This window comes from Pholis gunnellus (genome assembly GCF_910591455.1).
Source record: "Pholis gunnellus genome assembly, chromosome: 24".
In the NCBI taxonomy this organism is placed as follows: Eukaryota; Metazoa; Chordata; class Actinopteri; order Perciformes; family Pholidae; genus Pholis; species Pholis gunnellus.
In genome coordinates, this window is record NC_136551.1 from 7,949,041 (window position 1) to 7,969,067 (window position 20,027).

The 20,027-nt window shown below is 43.3% G+C and overlaps 1 protein-coding gene across 7 annotated transcripts in view; it reads right to left on the reverse strand.

Moving 5' to 3' along the window:
• Positions 1-20,027, reverse strand: part of dmd (dystrophin) — a 217,798-nt gene that overhangs the window by 67,070 nt on the left and 130,701 nt on the right. For all 7 annotated transcript variants that reach the window (XM_079185527.1, XM_079185525.1, XM_079185522.1 and 4 more), the window contains 17 exons: positions 17,821-17,966; positions 12,751-12,851; positions 12,093-12,204; positions 11,861-11,974; positions 11,320-11,475; positions 11,049-11,219; positions 9,496-9,678; positions 7,510-7,644; positions 6,610-6,759; positions 3,370-3,531; positions 2,203-2,313; positions 1,666-1,839; positions 1,428-1,583; positions 1,173-1,343; positions 878-1,057; positions 601-723; positions 163-333 (listed from right to left, as the gene is read on the reverse strand). In XM_079185527.1, the coding sequence (XP_079041653.1) occupies positions 163-333; positions 601-723; positions 878-1,057; positions 1,173-1,343; positions 1,428-1,583; positions 1,666-1,839; positions 2,203-2,313; positions 3,370-3,531; positions 6,610-6,759; positions 7,510-7,644; positions 9,496-9,678; positions 11,049-11,219; positions 11,320-11,475; positions 11,861-11,974; positions 12,093-12,204; positions 12,751-12,851; positions 17,821-17,966 (2,516 nt within the window). The remainder of the gene's footprint in view (positions 1-162; positions 334-600; positions 724-877; positions 1,058-1,172; positions 1,344-1,427; positions 1,584-1,665; positions 1,840-2,202; positions 2,314-3,369; positions 3,532-6,609; positions 6,760-7,509; positions 7,645-9,495; positions 9,679-11,048; positions 11,220-11,319; positions 11,476-11,860; positions 11,975-12,092; positions 12,205-12,750; positions 12,852-17,820; positions 17,967-20,027) is intronic.

Sequence of the window (20,027 nt, forward strand, 5' to 3'; positions counted from 1 at the left end):
GAGAGTTTGAAGTCAATTTAATGAGTTCTTAGTCCATTTGGAGAGAGCTTGAAGTAAATATATGGGAATAGTTGGATTATAAGAAGTGATGAAAGAGTCAATTTCAGTGTTTACGAGTCAAAATGGCAAACAACAAATGACAGTAATCAGAGGGTATAATACCAGTCCGAAGGCGATGCGTTGAGCGATGGTGTCAAACCTCCGGTCGAGCTGCTCCACTTTGGGTCCCACCTGGGCCTGGCAGTTCTCCCCCCTGGTGGACTTGAGGTCCTGCGCCAGAGCCCTCACCTCCTCCATCTTACCCCTGGTCAGCTCCAGCTCTGCACGCAACACCTGCAGGACGCCAAGACACGGAATGACGGAAGTCAATTTACACATTTGAAGTTACTACGAGGAGCTTTCATTTTGTGTTGGTTTTGGCGGCCCCTGTGGACAAACGCGGTAGTGTTCTCAAATGGTTCTCAAACGGTTCTCAAATGGCTACATATCAGAAACCTAATTGCAAAATAACCTATATATAGGTTAGAAGAAGCCGTCCGACATCTGATGATTTATCCGATATAAATGACACACAACATATATAAAGAGAGGCATTACAACCTTGAGCACAGCGTCGTTGGGTCCCTGGCTGTCTATCTCGTTCATCTTTTTCTCTGCTCCATCAATCCATCCATTCACTTCCTTTATCTCTCCATCCAACTTCTGCATCTGCCGCTGGTAGTCCTGAGAGAGAGAGAGAGAGAGGGAGAGAGAGAGAGAGAGAGAGAGAGACATAGAAAGCATTTATTTCAACACTTCTAATGGGTTATTTTTAGAGGTTTAATTTTAGCACCAATAAGAAAGACAAATAGGGTGTTTTTTTTTTTCTTCCTCTGACCAGCAGCAGGTTGAGCCATTCTTCTGCTCTGGATGTGACCGCGATCCAGTTGCAGCGCAGCAGGCTGACTTTGTCGTCCACCAGGCCCCCGTGGCCCCGCAGCACTGTCTTGAGAGCCTCTGCGAGGTCCACCACGGCCTGCAGCTGCGGCTGACGCCTCTCCGTCTCCGCGTGGATGGACTGACGACGGGAAAAAGGGCACAAGAGGGAGAGTTCAGAGACAAAACCAGTTTTCTTCCCCCGATGTCTGCCTATTTTCCCCTCAAACCTTAATAGTAATATGTGTGTGTCATACCTGTGCCCATGCCACCTCAGCCTCCAGGTCGCTGGGCATACCGTCCACAGCGGAGCGCCTGGTGAGCTCGCTGTCGGTGGCGGCGAGCCACTCCGTCAGCCCGTTCAGCTCCTTGCGTAGCTTCCTGGACAACTTCAGACTTTTCTCCAGCTCCAGCTTACTCTCAGTTACCTACATAAAAAAAAAGGACAAATCCATATCTATATCTGACTCGTTTGTGTCTCACTGTGTGTGTTTGTGTGCGTGAGTTCTAACCTGTGAGCCGAGCTGGTTGTAGAGCAGTTTGAGGGCGGTCACCCTGTCGTCCAGATCTTTGGGCTGCTCGGTCTGCTGCCTCTGGACGATCTGTCTCCCTGTCTTTATCACCGTCTCCACCTCCCCTTTCACTTCACTCAGCACCTTGTACAACTTCTGTCACACACAAAACACACACAACAAGGGGCTCAACACAGGATCACACCATCATATCCATCTATCTGCTGCAATGACCCACCATGCACTGGTCCAGCTGCGACTGCACCACGTCCTGCTCCACGCTGCGGATGTCCAGCACCCCCACCTGGCTTTTGACCCCGGCCAGCAAGTGCTCGCACTCGGACAGCCGGGTGTCGAAGTTCGCCGGCTTCTGGAAGAGCCGGAACTTCGTCAACACGTCGGTCAGCATTTTCTGTGAAAAGGGAGGAGATGCTGACCTGACCTGTAGTCCAATACAGGCACAGAGCTATAAAGGGAAAGCTCGGGTGCTCTGATACTAAAGAGGGGCGAAACATGCAGCTGTATGTCTCTTTAAGGTCCTTATCATTGCTTGAGGAAAGTATAGCCTCCATGGTTGCTGAGTGATTGTGTCCCTCTCCTACAAAGGAAGGTGTTATCTTTGATAAGTCTTTGTACTTTGATCGAACATCATCACGATCATTGACCCGTACATGTTTCCTCCATCTAAGAAACATTGCTAAATGTACAATATGTGTGCCCATCGCTCTCTGTATCTGTGCATTTGCACATGTGCAGGTGTGAGTGTGTATTGTACCTGGGTAAGGTCCATCTGTCCCAGGACCCTCTGGGACGGCTTCTTGTCCTGGTTCTTCTTCCTCATGTCCTCCAGGGTCGCTTCATGGTCGCTCAGCTCAGACTGGATTTTCTGTCAAACGCACATCATCAAAATAACAGGTTATCGTTTACAGCCAGCCAAAGTCTCATACTAAGTTATGGTTAGAAATGTAGTAAATTTAATAAGATCGGTCTAGAATGTGAAACTAAAGCCAATGAAACTGGAGAGGCTTCATAGTGTACCTCCTTCTGCTGACCACAAGGTGGCAGGAGGCATCAAGGAGCGAGGAGAGGACGCTCAAAAGCTTTAATAACCTGTCAACCTCTCTCTCTCTTGCTCACACACACTTGGTCTCCGTCACCCCTCTCTCTTTAAATATCAAGTGCCCTGTAATCACATACGCTCATCCACACCACTCTAATCCAATCATTATCTCATACTTGTGGTCTTCAAGGCACGTGGAATTATCTCTCAATCCCCTCCCTACACACACACACACACACACACTCTCTCTCTCTCTCTCTCTCTCTCTCTCTCTCTCGCTCACGTTTCAATCACTCATCCTATCCAGCGTGCCATCATTTCATGATACCGTCTGGAGGCTGTGTGTTTGAGAGAAAAAGAATAGAGATATGTAAAAGTTAAAGGAAGAGGATAAAAAGACAGAGGCATGGTGTGTGTGTGTGTGTGTCTGCTCCTGCTCTCCGTGTCCAAAGCAGCTCCCGGCTTAATTAGGACCACAGAGAGAGAAAAGGAGCATTTGCCATTCTCTCTTGGGTTCCTTTGCATGCCCCCCCCCACACACACACACACACACACACACACACACACACACACACACACACACACACACACACACACACACACACACACACACACACACACACACACACACACACACACACACACACACACACACACACACACACACACTCAGAAGCACCAATGGAAGATCTGTATGGTGTATTCTCCCCCAGCCGTCCTTCTCGTCTCTCTCTACCTGTACACACAGCCGTCTCTGTGAAGTGAAGTCTGACCAGGCCAAAGGCGTGACTAAAACCTGCAATTACTGACGGTAAACTGACATCTTTACTCTCAAACATCTACAGCCGACTTCCGTCCGATAAGTCGGTGCCTGCCGGCTACCTGAGCCTCCTGCGGTATCTGCTGGGCGTCGATGTGGTCGGCCAGATACGCGCTGAGGTGGCGGTCGGTGTTGGCGAGCGAGTCCTGGATCTGCCTCAGTGTCTTGTCGTTGTCCTGGGCCCACTGGACGCTCTTCTCCAGCTCCTTCTGCCTGAGCGCCGCCTGGGGAAAAAACACACACATCACACCTCGTCAAACAACTCAGACCAACACATTACTATAAATACAGGAAACACGTCAGTAGATGGTTCCATGCATTTCCTACTTTTAGAATTCCAACATATACGGCTCTGGTAGCGGTATCGATCTGTCAATCACTGTCTAGACTCCCCCCCCCCCCCCCCCCCCCCCCCCCCATTACCACAAACAAGCACATACACAAGACAAACACACACACATCCTGCATGTACCCTCTTGAAGGACGGACTGCGGGGTTTCTCTCTCATGCTGCTTCTTTGTGACCAACCGCATCAACGCCGCCGTCGCCACTAACAACACAAACAACCTACGATCCTCTGACGACTGTTGGTCTGGGAAAAACATCCGGCGCCTGGCAACTGCTGAAGTGTTTCCTGGTGACTGCCTGCAAGATTAACTAGTAAACGGACCTATTACATCATGTGTGCGTGTGTGTTTACAGGTGAGCATGCTAAGCTCTTGCAGGAGGATAATGACTCTAAGTTTAGCCCCAAGTGTGTCTAACCCTTGTGTCTCACACACACACACACACACACACACACACACACACACACACACACACACACAGCTCTCCTCATGTTACCAGTGGACGTGTCTCAGCTGATAATGTATGAAACGAGAAGTCGAGGGAGATTAAATATTTAGACAAACATTGATAACAACCTTCCCCGTGGCGATCGACTCCATTTCCCCGGCAATTGTCGGCTCATGAATACATATTCTGATTAAACACTCCCTTATTACTTATTGCTCTCTCACTCTCTCTCTCACGGACGCGGCGTGTTGTGAATGGGAGAGATAGAGGATCGCTGTTTGCTTCACCGCCGTGCGTCGGAAACGCCGGCGGCAGAGCAGCGAGCAAGTGTTCTCGGCAGACGGAGATATGAGACAACATATTTTTTTTGGGGGGGAATGCACGGGATGGATTTATCGCCGCATGAGTTTTAAAGTGGGGCGTTGATGTAATGAGATAATGTACTTATTCTACTGTCTCGGCATTTACTCGGACCCCTGCGCTCCTCAGAACTCTCAGCTATTTGACTCTTATCACGCTGTTCTTTGGAGAACAAGTAGGAGCTAGATAAGTAATATGCTTCTTTGATGTCTAACTTGGATTTGAATGACATCGACTTTTTCTCGGTTATGTTGCCAAGGCAATCAAAATAGTGTCAATGTCGGGGGTTGCTGCTCCGCACGCAGCTACAGCAACTAAAAGGAAGCTGTTAAGAGACCTATCACTGGGTTTCAATGTAGTTTTCCTACAGTGAAATGTATTAAAAAAGCTCCACGTTATCCAGCATGTCACGTTTGCTCCTATAGATCATGAAATCTCAAGTCTCTGGTAGGCTTAAGTAAAATCAATTAAACCGGCCACGAAACCATCCAAGAGATTTTTACAGTTTTCTTCAAACAGCGCTGATTTAGTTAGAAAATAAATAGATTAAAATTCCCTTTGACACAATCCCCTCAGGTCAAAGAAAGAAAGAAAGAAAGAACATTAGGGCAATGTTTGGTTGTCTGTGTGCTTTCGCTCCTCCATCTGTCTTTGCAGAGATACTCACAAACAGCCGCGTCCCGTCTCTGAGCTCCCCGTCCCCGTTATAGATGACCAACAAACAGGGCTCAGAGCCGGCCGGCCTCACCTCGCATGCACGCATGCCGACACACACACACCCGACCAAAGCACACCAGCTCCTGTGATGCTCTCAAACGCACAGACAACACAAAAAAATACCCCCAAAAAAAGTGTGTCTCTCACGCACACACACACACACACACAGTCTCTGATGGGTAGACAAACAAAGGGAGGCTTATCAGGCTGCAAGGAGAACATTAATCTGGTTCTATTGTGAGGGTGGATCAACCCAGCGGGCAATGAGTGTGTGTCTGTCTGTGTGTGTGTGTGTGTTTGGGTGCAAGTGCGCCTAATCTGTCACTGAGGATCACCACAGGAGGCTGAGACGGTATTGCTGCCGCTGATGCCGGCTTATGATGGCTAGAAGGAAGACGGAGGAGGACGTTGGGAGAGGAAGAGGAGGAGGAGGAGAGCGAAGAGGTGGAGAAGAAAGCGGGAGAAATCGACGGGGTATGAAATAGGGTGAAGGAATACGGGGTGGAGAGGAAGATGACGAAGAAGTGCAAGAAGAAAAGGAAAGGTGTGATGAAGAGGAGGGGGTAGAAGGGCTATTTTCTTAATTAACAGGATTAATTGTCTGAACTGAAGACACAAATATCCAGCCACTTTTGGCATTTGTGTTTAAAAAACTTCAAATGATTTAAAATGTTTCGCCAAAATATTTTCTGTCCAGCAATGAACCGATTAGGAGGAGCAGACGGGGGAGGAGGAAGAGGAAGTTCAAATCTGACGCACCAACACAAAACAGTTTGATACCCAAACGCTTTTTAGAGTTCATTCACGGAAATTGTCACTGAATAATTAACTATTATCAAGTGTAACATTTAAGAGTATGCCTGTGACCACAAACATCTCCCTCTCAACAGATACATAAACATGACAAACTATTGACTATTTCCATTTTCATTTTGGCCTTTTTGTCGTTGCCCTGTGGAGTTTTCTTGTAAACAATAAAAGCTAAACTCCTCGACAAAATGTATACATTGCAAATGTATTAAAAGACAAATATTCTCAGTGTGAAACGTTATGAAAGGGTTGAGAGGAATTAAAAACAAACTAAAGAACTTCCTCTTAGTGAAAACCCATATTTGAGTAAATTATGATTGGAATAGAGCTTCAAACACTGACTGGACTGTCCTTGGCTGCAGCAATAACATGAATTCCTGAAGCGAGTAGAATTCTGCTTTTGAAAGAAAAATGTAATGCTGCTGCAGCAGAGTAATGATTATGTTGTCAGAAGTATTATATATATATATAAACAAAGTGTCATAGATGTGCTATAGATTCTGATTGTGTTCATCTTTGGTTGTCAATCCCAACGCTGGTCAAACATTGTACTGGAGGAATATTCTAAAAGCGACCAAAGACATATTCCTGAATGTGTGAGTAGACTGCGTGTGTCTTACCCTCGCCATGAGCTCATCCCACCGCGCGTTGAAAGCGTCCAGTTTCTGCTGTATTATTTCATCCAGAACGCCTCCGTCCATCAGCGTCTGGGCCAGCTCCCGGATCTGGTTCCTGTTGTCCTCCGGGTGCCGCAGAAGAACCTCTAGACTCTGACAACACGAGCACAAACAACGGCATCAATCACACTCGACCGTACCACTTTTGAATTTTCTGCAGTGGAAAATTCCAGCATGGCAGCTTCAACTCACAGCGGAAAAAAAGGGACATAGTATGAGTTTAAGTGAAACCACAGGCCTTTTGGTGGCGTCGCCTTTTTACATACAAACTGACACTCTTTTTGTTTGGTGGTGATAAGTATATTGAAAACGATGCAGGATACGAGTGTTAGGTGGTGACACGTAGAGGCTAATTAGCCCTCGCTAGTCTAACAACTTCTCACATCTCCAGAAATACAGCTGAGTGGGCAACTATTTGCATTTTTGCTGTTCTGTACAAAGTTAAATGAATGCATCCTGGTCTAGCGGCTTTAAGCTTTTTGTTTAATCTCACCAGATCCCTGGGTGTAACATCTAAGGCAGCCTGCACAGTTTAAGCTAATTAACAGGTTGTGGTTAACACAGAAGCCTTTCACTTGATTTCCTCAGGAAAGCCAGGAAGGCCTAATATCAAGACTCAATGAAAATTGAACATTGGAACATTGGATTCACTTCTTTTTTTTCTTCTCTGTGTGTCCTAGATAAGGTCAACATCTTCAGATGGCCCACTGAATCGATCTTGATGTCCTCCATAATGATATTAATTTCTTTCATATTTTCTGAAGTACCAAGCATCAAAACTATACCGAGGACAAAAAGGTCTCTGTAACTTAAAGCTTGTCTTATTCACCAACTCATACTCACATCCAGGGCCTCCTGCAGCTCCTCTGCTCCTCCTTGGAGGTTTTCCGTCTCGTCCAGCTTCTGCTCCAGCTGGTCCAGGAAGGCGTTCTCCTGCTCCAGGTAGGAGAGCAACTCACACCAACATGCCCACACCTCCTGCAGGGCATAATAATAACAATACACACAAAACCATCACGAGACATAGATTAGTGAATGGATCAATACAAAAAAGACAGATGACCAGTTTGACATTTGATGCGTTAGAGGGACGACAGCAGCAGAAAAAGACAAATAGTGAGAGCAGAATAGTGCAATCTCAACTTCCTCTTGCTGTTGTTTTATCTTTCCTTATTCAGCATTGCTGTATTGGCCGTCATATCAGCATCTGTTCCACGTCAACATGTTTGACGGGTTTGTTTCCAGCTGCAGATGAGCAGCAGGAGCCTCTGTCTGGCTGAAGGGATTGAACTGGCTTCAGAAAGAGGCAGATTTCACACAAACGAGTGCAAAGCAGCTATCTTCTGCACATGATGTCATGCTTTTTTCCCATCAATAACCATTACACAGAGTGCAAAAGCCATGATTTGCGGGTTCAAAATCTATTATATATTGAAACGGCCAATAACATTAAATAATTGAATGCGATTAAACTATACTGCATAATTTACGTTTAAAAGTTACATTGGAACATACAGCAGAAATGATCCCTTGTTTCTTTGTGTAAGTATTTTTAAATGGGGGAACACTCGACTCTATCTTATCCAAAGTCTCCACCATTTCTCCTCAATAGGAGCAAGACACAGAGCCTTTATAGTTGTTAAGCCTCTTTTTGTTGTTTTGTGTCTCTTTGTAGCCGTTACGCATCTCTATGTGGTTTTGTGTCACTTTGTAATTGTTTTGGTCTTATTGTAGTTTTTCGACGGTGGATGTTTTGTTTTGTTTTATAGTCGTTGTGTGTCTCTTTGTAGTCATTAAGTGTGTCTTTGTAGATGCTTTGTGTCTTTTTGGAGACACTTTGAGTTTCTTTGTGGTCATTTTGCGTTTCTTCGTAGTTACTCCTCGTCTCTTTGTAGGAATTTCTGTCTCTTTGTGGATGTTTTGCCCCGTTCTTATAGTCGTTGTGAGTCTCTTTGTGTCTCTATGTAGCTGCTCATTCAGAATGTTTTGAGGATGCTCGTGCGCCAGCTAGTAAGGCTTTTGGCGAGTGCCGACCAGATTTTACGGTGCATGTGTTGTACCCCAATGATATGACACATGCCGTCTCCTCTTTTAACTCTCTACAGAGGAAATGGTCCCGCCGAGTTGATCCACCACCATGATCGGACTCATTTTACCTTCTGTAGGCTACAGCCCCACGCATTTTAAAATCCTAATTATTGTATGTATGGCTCAAAAATATCTCAACCCAACCTGTGTTCTATCAAAACCAACCACTGCTCCAATGTCTTCTCTATTTTCCCCTTTTCTCATTTTATTCCCGTTCTCATTTTAAAACAGAAAAACAAACACACAACGCCTCTCTCCTCTCAGTGCATGCAGATAGTTTTAGCTCTAAGATATCCACAGAACAAACCGTCTACACTTTTCACAGGAAATATTTTGAATCCCCAACCCATATTTATCCATCACCTACGGCCTGAATGTGACGCATTAAAACAGCTTGATCAAGATGACCTCTTCTTTTAATGAAGCTTACAATTTAAAGGTCACAATGTAAAATGCAAGAAGAAAAACCGGGGTGCTGCTTGGCTAACTGCGCTTCACCTTAACTCATCTACAGTATACTGTGTGCACATACACAGCAACATACCCTTCAGATGCTGATGTATGTCAGCGCTGCGGCCTTGGCCTTGAAATCACATGTAAGGCTGTTTTTGCTTTGGGCACATAAACACACACCCTCCTCTTTCCCCTCTCTTAAAAGTTAAAATGTTCTCTTTACCAAGCATGCCAACGTCATCCAATCAACACCAGATGATCACAGAGAAGACAGAGAGCAGTCCATACCTCCAGAGTTTTACATTTCCCATCCAGCCGGCTACACAGGCGCTGGTAGTTCGCCGTCAGCACATCCAATTCGGACCGCAGGGCATCATGGGCCGTGGGCGGAGCCTTGGCGATGAAACTGTTGACGCTGTCAGTCAGGAGTTTGACCTTTAGCTCCTTGGAGTGGACCTCCTCCTGAGCCCTCTGATAGAGAGACAGAGTAAATGATAAGTGACGCTTGTCAGAGTTGAACTGTTGTTGGAGACACTTTGGGACCTCAGGTCCGGCTGATTTAGTTTGTGTGCGTCAACAAGCCTCGTCATGTCGATAAAAAAAGTCATCTGGACGGTGAGAGAAGAGAGAGACGGGTCGCAGGAGAATGAAAGAAGAGAGGGAGGGCTTAATGGATGGAGGGATGGATGCACAAACAAATGATTCAATGTGTCTTCTGTTGACAAAGCCACCGTGTGTAAAGAGACAGAGAGAGACGGAGAGAGCAAGTAAGCCAACGAATCAATGAATGACGGAGTGCAGCTAATGCTTTCCCAAACGAGGGAGGGAAGGAGGGAGGAACAAGAGACGGGGGGGATTAAAAGAATAAGCGAGTGAACAGAGTTTCTTTTAAGCTTGGAGCAGAAAGGAAGATTAGCAAGAGTGAAATCAATTTTTAATTTTCAACTTGACTCTCAAGGAAACTTTTTTGGGAGCTTGGGTGAATGGAAGGGGACTACTATTGCCAAGGCTTTTGGGTAAATCACAAAGCAAATGCATTTACATCACAAATACATCGCATTAAAGTTATGAAAGCTAAAGAAAGAAGGCACGGCAGAGAAAAGGAGAACTTATGCAATTTGATAGAAAATTGAGGAATGGAGGGAATGAGAGTGACACAAAGCTGTGAGTGAGGGTACGGGAAGACGATAAAAGAGAGGGAGAGAGAGAGAGACAGGAAGAGAGATGGTTTTTAACTTCAACAATGGAAAGAGACTCGGGCAGACGGGGGCGTTATCGACCTGGAATTAACCAGGATCAAGAGAGAGTCAGTCGGATCGGGGCCTCCACTGTGAATACAGAGAAGACCGAGATCAGGGTCTCCCTGAGAAATCCACCAGGGCTCCACATAAATCACATGAGCCAGGAACCCAACATAGAGGACAAAAGTCACACTATGAAAATATAAATTGAGTGCAAAAAATGGTTTCACTTTTTACAGACAGATTTACACAAAAAAATAGAAGAAATACCTTTAACTGTACAACTATTCAGTCAGTCCATCTCAATTCGTTTTTGTGCCTTTTTCATTGGGAATCTATCTATGCCTGTAAATCATTGAACGTATTAATAATTCTCAGCTCTAAAAGTCCATCCAAAAATATGATGGTCTAAATATAGACATAAATGAGATACTGTGTGAAACCACACTTGAACAGTTGTCCTCTGCGTCTGAAAGAGTGCAGCTACATGTGCCAGGGTATAAGTGAAAGTCGTAATCTTTATGTTTTTATGAAATATATCGCAAAGAAAGGCTGAATTAACATTTCAGAACAAAGCCATAAGAATAATGACCCCCCCACCTTGAGCTCCTCCACGGCCTTGCGTAGCTCCTCTGGTGTCTTGTATGTGAAATCTCTCTCCAGGTAGTCTTCCTCAGCCTGGTTGATCCACTCCTGCATCTCCTGCATCTCCTTCCTCAGAGCCATGGTCTTATCCAGGCCGCCTTTCAGAGCGGACTTCTTAGCGTAGGCCTAGACGGAGGAGAGGAAAACACACGGCAACACAGACACTCAGCGTTGTACGGACCATGAAGGCAGGGAATCACACCCCCTCTGGATGAAGGTCACACACCTGTTTGCAGACGTTCTCCCACTGGCCGTTGAGCTCGTCCAGTTCCTTCTGGATGTGGATGGCAAACGGTGGCTCGGCCTCTTTCTTCAGGTACAGGCCCACTTCATTTATGCCGTTGACACTGGGTTGGATGGTGTGGATGTCATTCACCAGAGCCTGGCCAATCAGAATGCAGGACCGTGGTAACACAGGTAGAAATATGACTGTGAATATTTAAGAGTGGTGTATTTTGGTCTTAATGAGATATCTGCAGTTCAATTTCTTTAGAAGTAGTCATGAAAAAGGTGTTTTTCTGCAAATTTCCAATTTCCTTTCCATTTCCTAGAGGGATATCTGATAGACTCTTGGATATTTTATGAACTCTAAGAGTCATTTGATGAATTATCAGGGAACATTTTACTTCTATCCACTCAGTATAAACCATTCTCAACCTTTTATCAACCTGCGTTGGGATTGGGTTAGTGCTGGGGACCTTGAGGTGATCACTGACCACCCAGACTGACCAGCCGGACCAATAGATCTTGAACCATGGCTTCCTCACCGTGCACTGCTCTAACTGTTTCTCCAGAGCTTCAGAGTCTCCCAGTGCTGGCCATTCCTCGTTCAGGAACACATCCACATCGGCCATCCACTTCTTCAAAGTCTTTACGTCATTCTGGTGGTGAGACAAAAACGGGTATTGAAATGAAGACTTTTCCACCAGCAGATCAAGTCCTGTGATTATTAAACTTCCTCTCAGAGCAACATATGGTAATCCCTGTAATCGGTCTCACCTCAAACTGCAACAGCTTGGCCATGAGCTCTTGGAGTCTCTGGGCGTTGTCCGTCAGCGTGGTGCCAAGTCGCCTCCAACGTGCCATGATGGACTCCATCTCGATGCGATACCTACAGAAAATAACAGAAGCTTATTAGCTTGTGACACGGTGTGTTTCTATTACCGATGCATTGCTAATTCACCTTCCTGTTCAGACCATTTCCTTTGCATTTACTGCAGTGATTCAAGGGTGTTTTACAACGATCAGCGGTAAAATGATTGTTTCTGTCAACGGAGTCCATTGGCTTTGAGGAGAGCATGTAATAGCTGTTTCCTCTCAAATCTTACTCAGTGAATTGAGGGTTAATTTCAACCAAACCAGAGTTGGTGACTGTTGGAACAGTGGAAAAGACAAACAAAAAGGGTTTTGATTAGTTGTATTTTGTGTCTGTCGCGTTCGAGTGGAGTGTTTTGACGATCAGCTCGGTAAATGACTGTTATTTGAAGGGAGTCTGGTGGCTTTGAGGACAGCATATTAATTGTATGTTTTGAATGCTAAGTAAGTATAGCAATAATCTGAATCGTTGTTGATTTCATTTATTGTATTCACTTCAACACGCTTCATATTGCATTGCGCCAGAATCAGTGGGAAAGGGGCTTTATTTTCCATTTCTTACTTTTGGCAGATGTCTGGTGGAGCTTTCTGGAAGACCTGCTCCACGGTTGAGGTCAGGTAGTCCACTTCCCCTTGGTGTTCAGCCAGAGCCACCTGGAGGGCCTTGAGGGGTTGAAAGAGACACACAGTAGAAATAAGGCTGGGGCGGGGTGGATGGGCGGGGGAAGTATACAGAGAAGAAGTACAAGTCAGGAGAACTTTTTTGGCCATTTTGTCCGACACTTTGAGGTTGTGTACGCAAAAGGAAGAGCTCCAGATGCAGACTGTAGAGCTTTATGGTCATCTGAACTGTCTATCATAAAAAATGAGAAAAGAAAGATTTCAGCAAAACAAAATAATGAAGTAAATAAATTGCATTTCATAGGAAATGTAAAAGACATTATTGTTTGCCTCTTTTTGCATGTGTGAAGATCTATTGGAGAGATTTTTCATAAAGAAACATAAAATAATTTAAAGTTTCATTTCATGAAATAATGTTAACATTCCATCACTAAAATGTCTCTAATTACAAAGGGAATTCTTGCCCTTTATACTGTAGCATGTTCAGCACATGTACCCAGCCTCGTAATGAGGAAAAAGGGGCCTAGCGTCCAACAAATCAATCCTCATGCTCATATTTCCTTGAGGCATTTATCAATAAGTAGAAACAACGCAGGAAACTCACAATCCACATGTGGTTTATCGGATATCCATCTATCATGTGAGCTTGCATACTTCATGTAAATGCCATGAAGCCATGCTTTGGGCAAAAAAAAACATTTTAATAGCTTGTCTCACATCACACAGTATTGAGCCGGGTAAAATGGGAGAGTGAAGGATGACGAGCATAAGAGGTTGTGGCGCTGTCACTGTGAACATTTTGTAATGAAAGCCTTTTCACACTATTGGCTTTCGCTTACCCTGCTGTGCAGGATGAATGACAAGTGGATAGGTGAGGGAATTCCCAGTGAACTTTTGCTGGGTTGCAGTGGAACATTTTGGGCAAGAAAGCCTCCGTTCACACCAAGGTGGCTCAGAGGCTTAGCTTAGCTTAGCTCAAGCCCAGCCCCTGGACAGGACATCCGTCAGTTACTATGGCTTACCCACAATCCATCTGCTGCAACAATGAATCCCAAGCAAGGAGGCGACAGAGACTATTTCTGCTCTAAGTTTTAGCTTTCTCCTTTCTTTTTTCCTCCTCCTCCAGCACATGGACAAGCCTCCTGCTATAACTGACTCCCACGTTCACTTTTGAGATGAGTGAGTCCCCTTATTAGAGATCCACAAGAAAGGTGAAAAGGTGATGTATCACAATGCAAAATAATGCAAAAATAGCATAATAGTCCCTGTGAGTTTGAAACATTCCTACTCAGCCAATACGGGAACCTAATTCTAGGAAGCTTAAACTATTTGGTAGAGCTCTAATATATATATATGTATATATACGGGATACTTGCTGATATTGACCTAAATGATGATTAAATATGTGTCTGACACATTCAAATAACAGCTGTAGCCTACTTAATCCAACGCATTTAACTTTAAACAAACTTCTTGGTAAAGAATACTGATGATGCTGATTCTAAACTAATTATAAATAGTTAATCAAGTGAAATTATGAATCTGATAGGACAAAGCTTTACTGGAAGAATGTGACTCCTGAGATTGATGTGTCTGTTTTGAACATCCTAACCTAACCCTGTTAGGAAAAATGACGACAATAATATACGAATATGAATCAGGGATAGCTCCTCAACCATGAGGCCCATATGCATGTATCTGGTTTCCTTTGAAAGGTTAGAAGCAAAGGAATATGAATCAATTGTAAGTAAACTATCTATGTTCCCATTCCAGAGAAAATGGAGGCAGTGAAGGAAAAAATACGATTTCTATCCTCGCCTTGTATACAATTCAAATTTCAGAGGCATTATCACCATTCAAATTAAAACCAAGACTGAATTTCTTCTCATCACAAGATGTAATAACACTGAAATTATAGGTGATTGAATGCTGCAATCGGGTCTTTAATAACTTCTTCCAGTAGCCGTGGATGATATTATTAATCATCTGTCACTTACTTCAAACAATCAGGGCTGTTTTTAATTTGTAGTTCCCACCTGACAGGAGCGCTCATTATTTTAATGAATAAAGTAACTATAGTGAGAGGTGATACTATCACCTGGGTGAAGGAAGCGTTGCCGACCACACGTGTGTGTACACACGGAAGTCTCAATGAGTGACGAGAGGGAGAGTGTTGTGCTGAAAATTAATGACAACTCATTAGTATGCAGAAGGAATTCCTAATTATTATCTACAATCCACTTTAATTGATCTCAGACTACAAGGCTTGATTACACTGCTATGCTACGAGACCAATATCAGGTTTAAAGAGGGTGTACACACACACACACACACACACACACACACACACACACACACACACACACACACACACACACACACACACACACACACACACACACACACACACTTGACTTAAGTTGTAGATAGAAATCAACACTTCGAAAACAAAGTGATAAAAAAAGAACAGAAGTCCTTGTATTCTTTTGACTGGATAGACAGATTAACTTTGACACAATGAAAGATGTCTGAGTGTGTGTGTGCTCTCTTTATATGCATACTGACACACACCGCGATTTGGGTGTGTGTGAATCTGTAGATAGATATTGTGATAAACAGAGGCACTGATTTGCTCCACTGGGATTTCGTTCGCCTGCCTCTCGTAATTGCAGAGTTGTAGACAAACACACACACACACACACACACACACACACACACACACACACACACACACACACACACACACACACACACACACACACACACACACACACACACACACACACACACACACACACACACACCAACAGCAGACCAGCTCTGGCCTCACACTCCGCATGTTGAGCAGTCTGGCTTCATAGAAATCACGGATTCTCTCTCCTTGTTTTTAGGTTTCTGAAGGTAGAGTTGAGCTTGCTGTTAGATGAAAGAGGATTTTATCAGCATCTTGGTTCTTTAATGAGAGGAATTCACTCTTAAAACAGAATTGAGGGCCAGGACATGATATAGAGATGGATTATTGAAAATTGTAAACCAATATCTATCTGTCAATCAACCAACCAACCGCAGCAAATATAGCATTCAAAATATTGTTTTCCCGAGAATTTTTTTTTTATCGCAAAATATCGCCCTGCTGACAGTATTGCAATATACTAAATCGTATATATATATGTACATATATATGTATATATACACACTATAATGTGCCACATAAAAACTGTTTTCCATTGTTGCTTTACAAGCCTCTCTGTTGCATGTATTCATAGAACTTGACGATGTAGTATACATGAATGATGTTCCTACTATATTAATACTCGATCTCTTACACTGTTTCTGCATGCTTGTTGATATTCTATTTCTTAGGGTGACTTTGTAACATCTGTCCAGGGACTACAGATGCCTGTTGGCTAACTAACAACTGAATTTGGTTGTGTATCCCTGTGTTGCATAATGACAATAAATGATCCTTGAATCCTTAAATCTGGTGCATTTACATGAATGTTTCATTAATGTGAACTGTCCCTACCAAATAAATCAATAATAAAAACTAAACGTTTTTTACGTTTACCACAGGGGTTTGGGGACGTCCTGGCGTATCAGATGCATGAAATGTGTGGGTATGAATAAGAGTGTTGGTTAATGGGGCGTGACCTCTGTTTCCTCTCCCTTCCTTATCCTTAAAGAGCAACGGAACAGTATCCTTTAAAAGAGAGCTGCTTTGGCAGTTTGGCATGGCCAGTGGCCATATAACTTTACTACTCGTAGTAAAAACGGATGACAGTGTTATGCAGTCCCACGGCATTGTAGACCCAGCATCATTTTGGCATTTATTGAAATTTGTATATAACAACCTAACAGCATAATTACCTGTGATTCATAGGTGCCATTATACTTACCTCTAACATTACACGACACAATTCTAGCCCTGAAAAGTTAACTTGTTAATATGTTAAGCTTTTGAAGCAATGTAAACAAGTCAAAGTGTTTTAAATTGATAAGCCGTTGCTGAAGTGTGAGTTGAGCACTGAAAGGGCTGAAAGTATCGGTCAAAGTGTCAGCATTGAACAGAGTTGAAGTTAAAGAGATGAAAGCAGCCGATACTACGGATGTTCCTGACAACTCGTTTCCCTGACGTTAAAACAGAAGCTCAAAGTTGGACTAGTTGACTTTGCTAAAAAACTAAATTGAGTATAAGAGCCATTTAAAGTTGTTTAAATAACCAAATGGTATTTTAAATAATGAAATCAGTATATCTCAATGAGATGATCCTAACTAAATCAAGGTTAAATGAACAAGAAAATGTGTACATTAAAAATAAAATAAAACACCAACAAGTACTTCTGGTGCCGACTAGTGGGGGTAACAAGGTTTAATCAATTAGTCGACTAATCGCGTTGTACCGAGTTGATATGTGAGTTGAAGGTTCATCACTTCAATGACCTGAAACAGTTGAAACGAGTTGAAGCGTAAAATCAATAGGGGTGTTGACTCGTGAGTTAAAGAGTAAGATATGAGCGCAGTTTAAATATCAACTGAAGTGTAAACACCAGCAGCAGTTGAACTGTCACAAAATGAAAGCAGTTGAACTGTGAGTTGAAGAGAAAGAGATGATTGCTTCTGAAGCGCCAGTTGATGTGTGAGTGGTACTTGAAATTTCAGATGAAGAGTCGAATCTAAAAGCAGTTGAACTGTGAGTTGAAGAGATGAATGCATTTGAAGTGTCAGTTGATGGGAGAGCACTGAAAGCAGTTAAAATGAAATTGAAATGTATGAGACGAAAGGAATCGAGGAGCGATTTGATGACGAATGCATCAATCGAGATGAAGGCTGTCGATGTGTCAGCACTGAAAGCAGGTGAAAGTGGTAAAAGTAGTTGAAGCGTAAGTGAAAGTGTGAGCAATGAAAGCGACAAAGGTATGAAAGAGTACAGAAAAAGCTGAATGAAAGTGTGAAATCCCTTCCTTGGATATATTTATTCATGTTGTGAATGTGTGTGTATGTATGTCTTTACCTGGTTGTCCTTCTGTCTCTGCTCCATTACAGGATACTCTGTGACAGCCGTAGATGGAATGGCCAGCTTGGCCTCGCACTGTTGTAACCATGCTAACAGTGTCGATATGGTTTCCTTATATCGAGTTGGCGGCAAACTCTCCAAAACTACAGAGAGACAAGAGAGAAACAGAAACATGTGTCAGAGAGGCTGTCCGTGCAAATGACACTTTTTACTTTAATATGTAAAATGCAGAAATACCAGCCTGAATACATATTTCATAATACAAATCTTCTATCCTGCAGTGTGAGGAAACCGGCCGATGCTGCTGTGCTAGCTTGTTATGGGAAAGTTTGTCTTTCTGAACTCATTCATAATTCATTTCATTCTTTTATCATTCACCTGTCTGTGTGACTTTTCGACACTCAAAGAAATAATTGGGCCTATTTTGTCACGTTAAAGTTAAAATATGCTTTTGTGTACAGTTGGAAAGACGCCATTGAGGAACAAAAACCCTCTTTTGCTGCTAAAGTGCTCTATATCGCTTCACCGGTTGACACCCTGCATTCTTTTTGACAGGTTGACGAGCTGGGCTGGAATTTGTGGTATTGTCCTGAGCGGGTTCTGTGCTTCTATATACAATTGTATCTCTTCCTTGGCCAATATTAGGTCTGAAGTGCCTCATGTGACAATTCTGGGCCCTATTATATTTTCTTACCTGGGTAATATAAACGCTATTGCGCCTAATTTATTCTTTTGTTGCCGAACAGATTTCCATATCATTTTGGACATACATTCATGGTCGCCAGATGACAAACCCTACAGACCTTGGTGGTCTCGGCATCCACTTGATGTTGAGCTCAATACTTTAGTTTATGACCAAATATCTGCCAACCTAATGACGCATTAGCCTCAGGTGAACTGTGTTTAGTGCTTATTACCAAATGTCAGCATGCTACTATGCTAAACAAAGATGGTGAACATTTTCAACATTATACCTGCTACACATGTTGGCGTGGGTGAGAAAAGTGCAGTGTGTGGCAAGATGGGAGAAGCTTTCCGAGTGAGTAATAAAGTACCGTTTGTCTGTCAGCATCTTTCTCCCCACCCTCTCTCAATGTCAGTGTCATTTTCTCTCTTTTTAGTTTTCTCATTTATTTCCATCATTCTCTTCCTCTTTAATGCAAATAGCTTTCTTCTCTTATTTAGTTTCAGCGACTGTCTGATTTAGTTGTGTCTCGTCTCGATGGCTGCAGCTTCGGCCTCGTTAAGTCTCGTTGTCATTGTTTTCACAGAGAGCATCTTCATGAACACGGTGAGAGGAGCACTGCAAATTGGACCAAATGACTCATTCTCGTTAGTTGCTCATCATGAATGGATGTAACCGCACGGCTCAGCGCTTACTGACTGTTCAGATGAGTCAGTCCAGCTCTGAAATTGGCCTTGTGACGTGTCTGAAACTGACACGTCCAACACTAACACTACAGGGCTACCTAGAGGGCCAAAGTTTGAGAATGTAAAATGCTTGAAACTTTGCTAAGTTACATGATAGTCGAGGGGAACTGTCAGAGCCATGTAGGTCCTCAGAGAGGATCTAAGGTCAATCAAAACCTATTTGTGAAAGATATTGCGTCCCAAATAGCCCAAACAGCATTTCCCCATCACCAACATAAAAGGATACCTCTCTAAAACCTTAAACAGGACACTGTAAAAATGTTCCACCGCCTAGAAAGCTATTTTTATGTGTGTCTTCCCAATGAAAAGTAAGCGGGGATGAATATAAAAGGGCTAACTCAAATTGGTACCAGGGATCCTGATCTGTCAGAACCGTAATAATGATTCAAATTCAATGTAAGTGGAAACCAGTAAAGTTTTCGGAGCTTTTCTGCTCAGCGAGCATTTTTATTGGAATGAATGGCTGTTGTATCCAATACTCAAGATACAGAATGCATTGATAATATAACGGGGTCATTTTTCTAGGTTCCTTTTATTTCTTTTTGTAATTTTTAACTTTTTGGGCGTGTTGTTTGTTGTTGTAATGCTCATTTTGGCCACAAGAGGCTGACGTGCACCTCTACTCCATGTAATAAATAGACCCTTTTGTAGGTTGTAAACGATGACCTACATAAGTGTGCATGTACAAAACGTCAAATACTGTGACATACAGACTCAAAATGTTGCTTTAAATTGGGCGCTACAAACACAATCGTTTTTGATCAGTCCAGTGG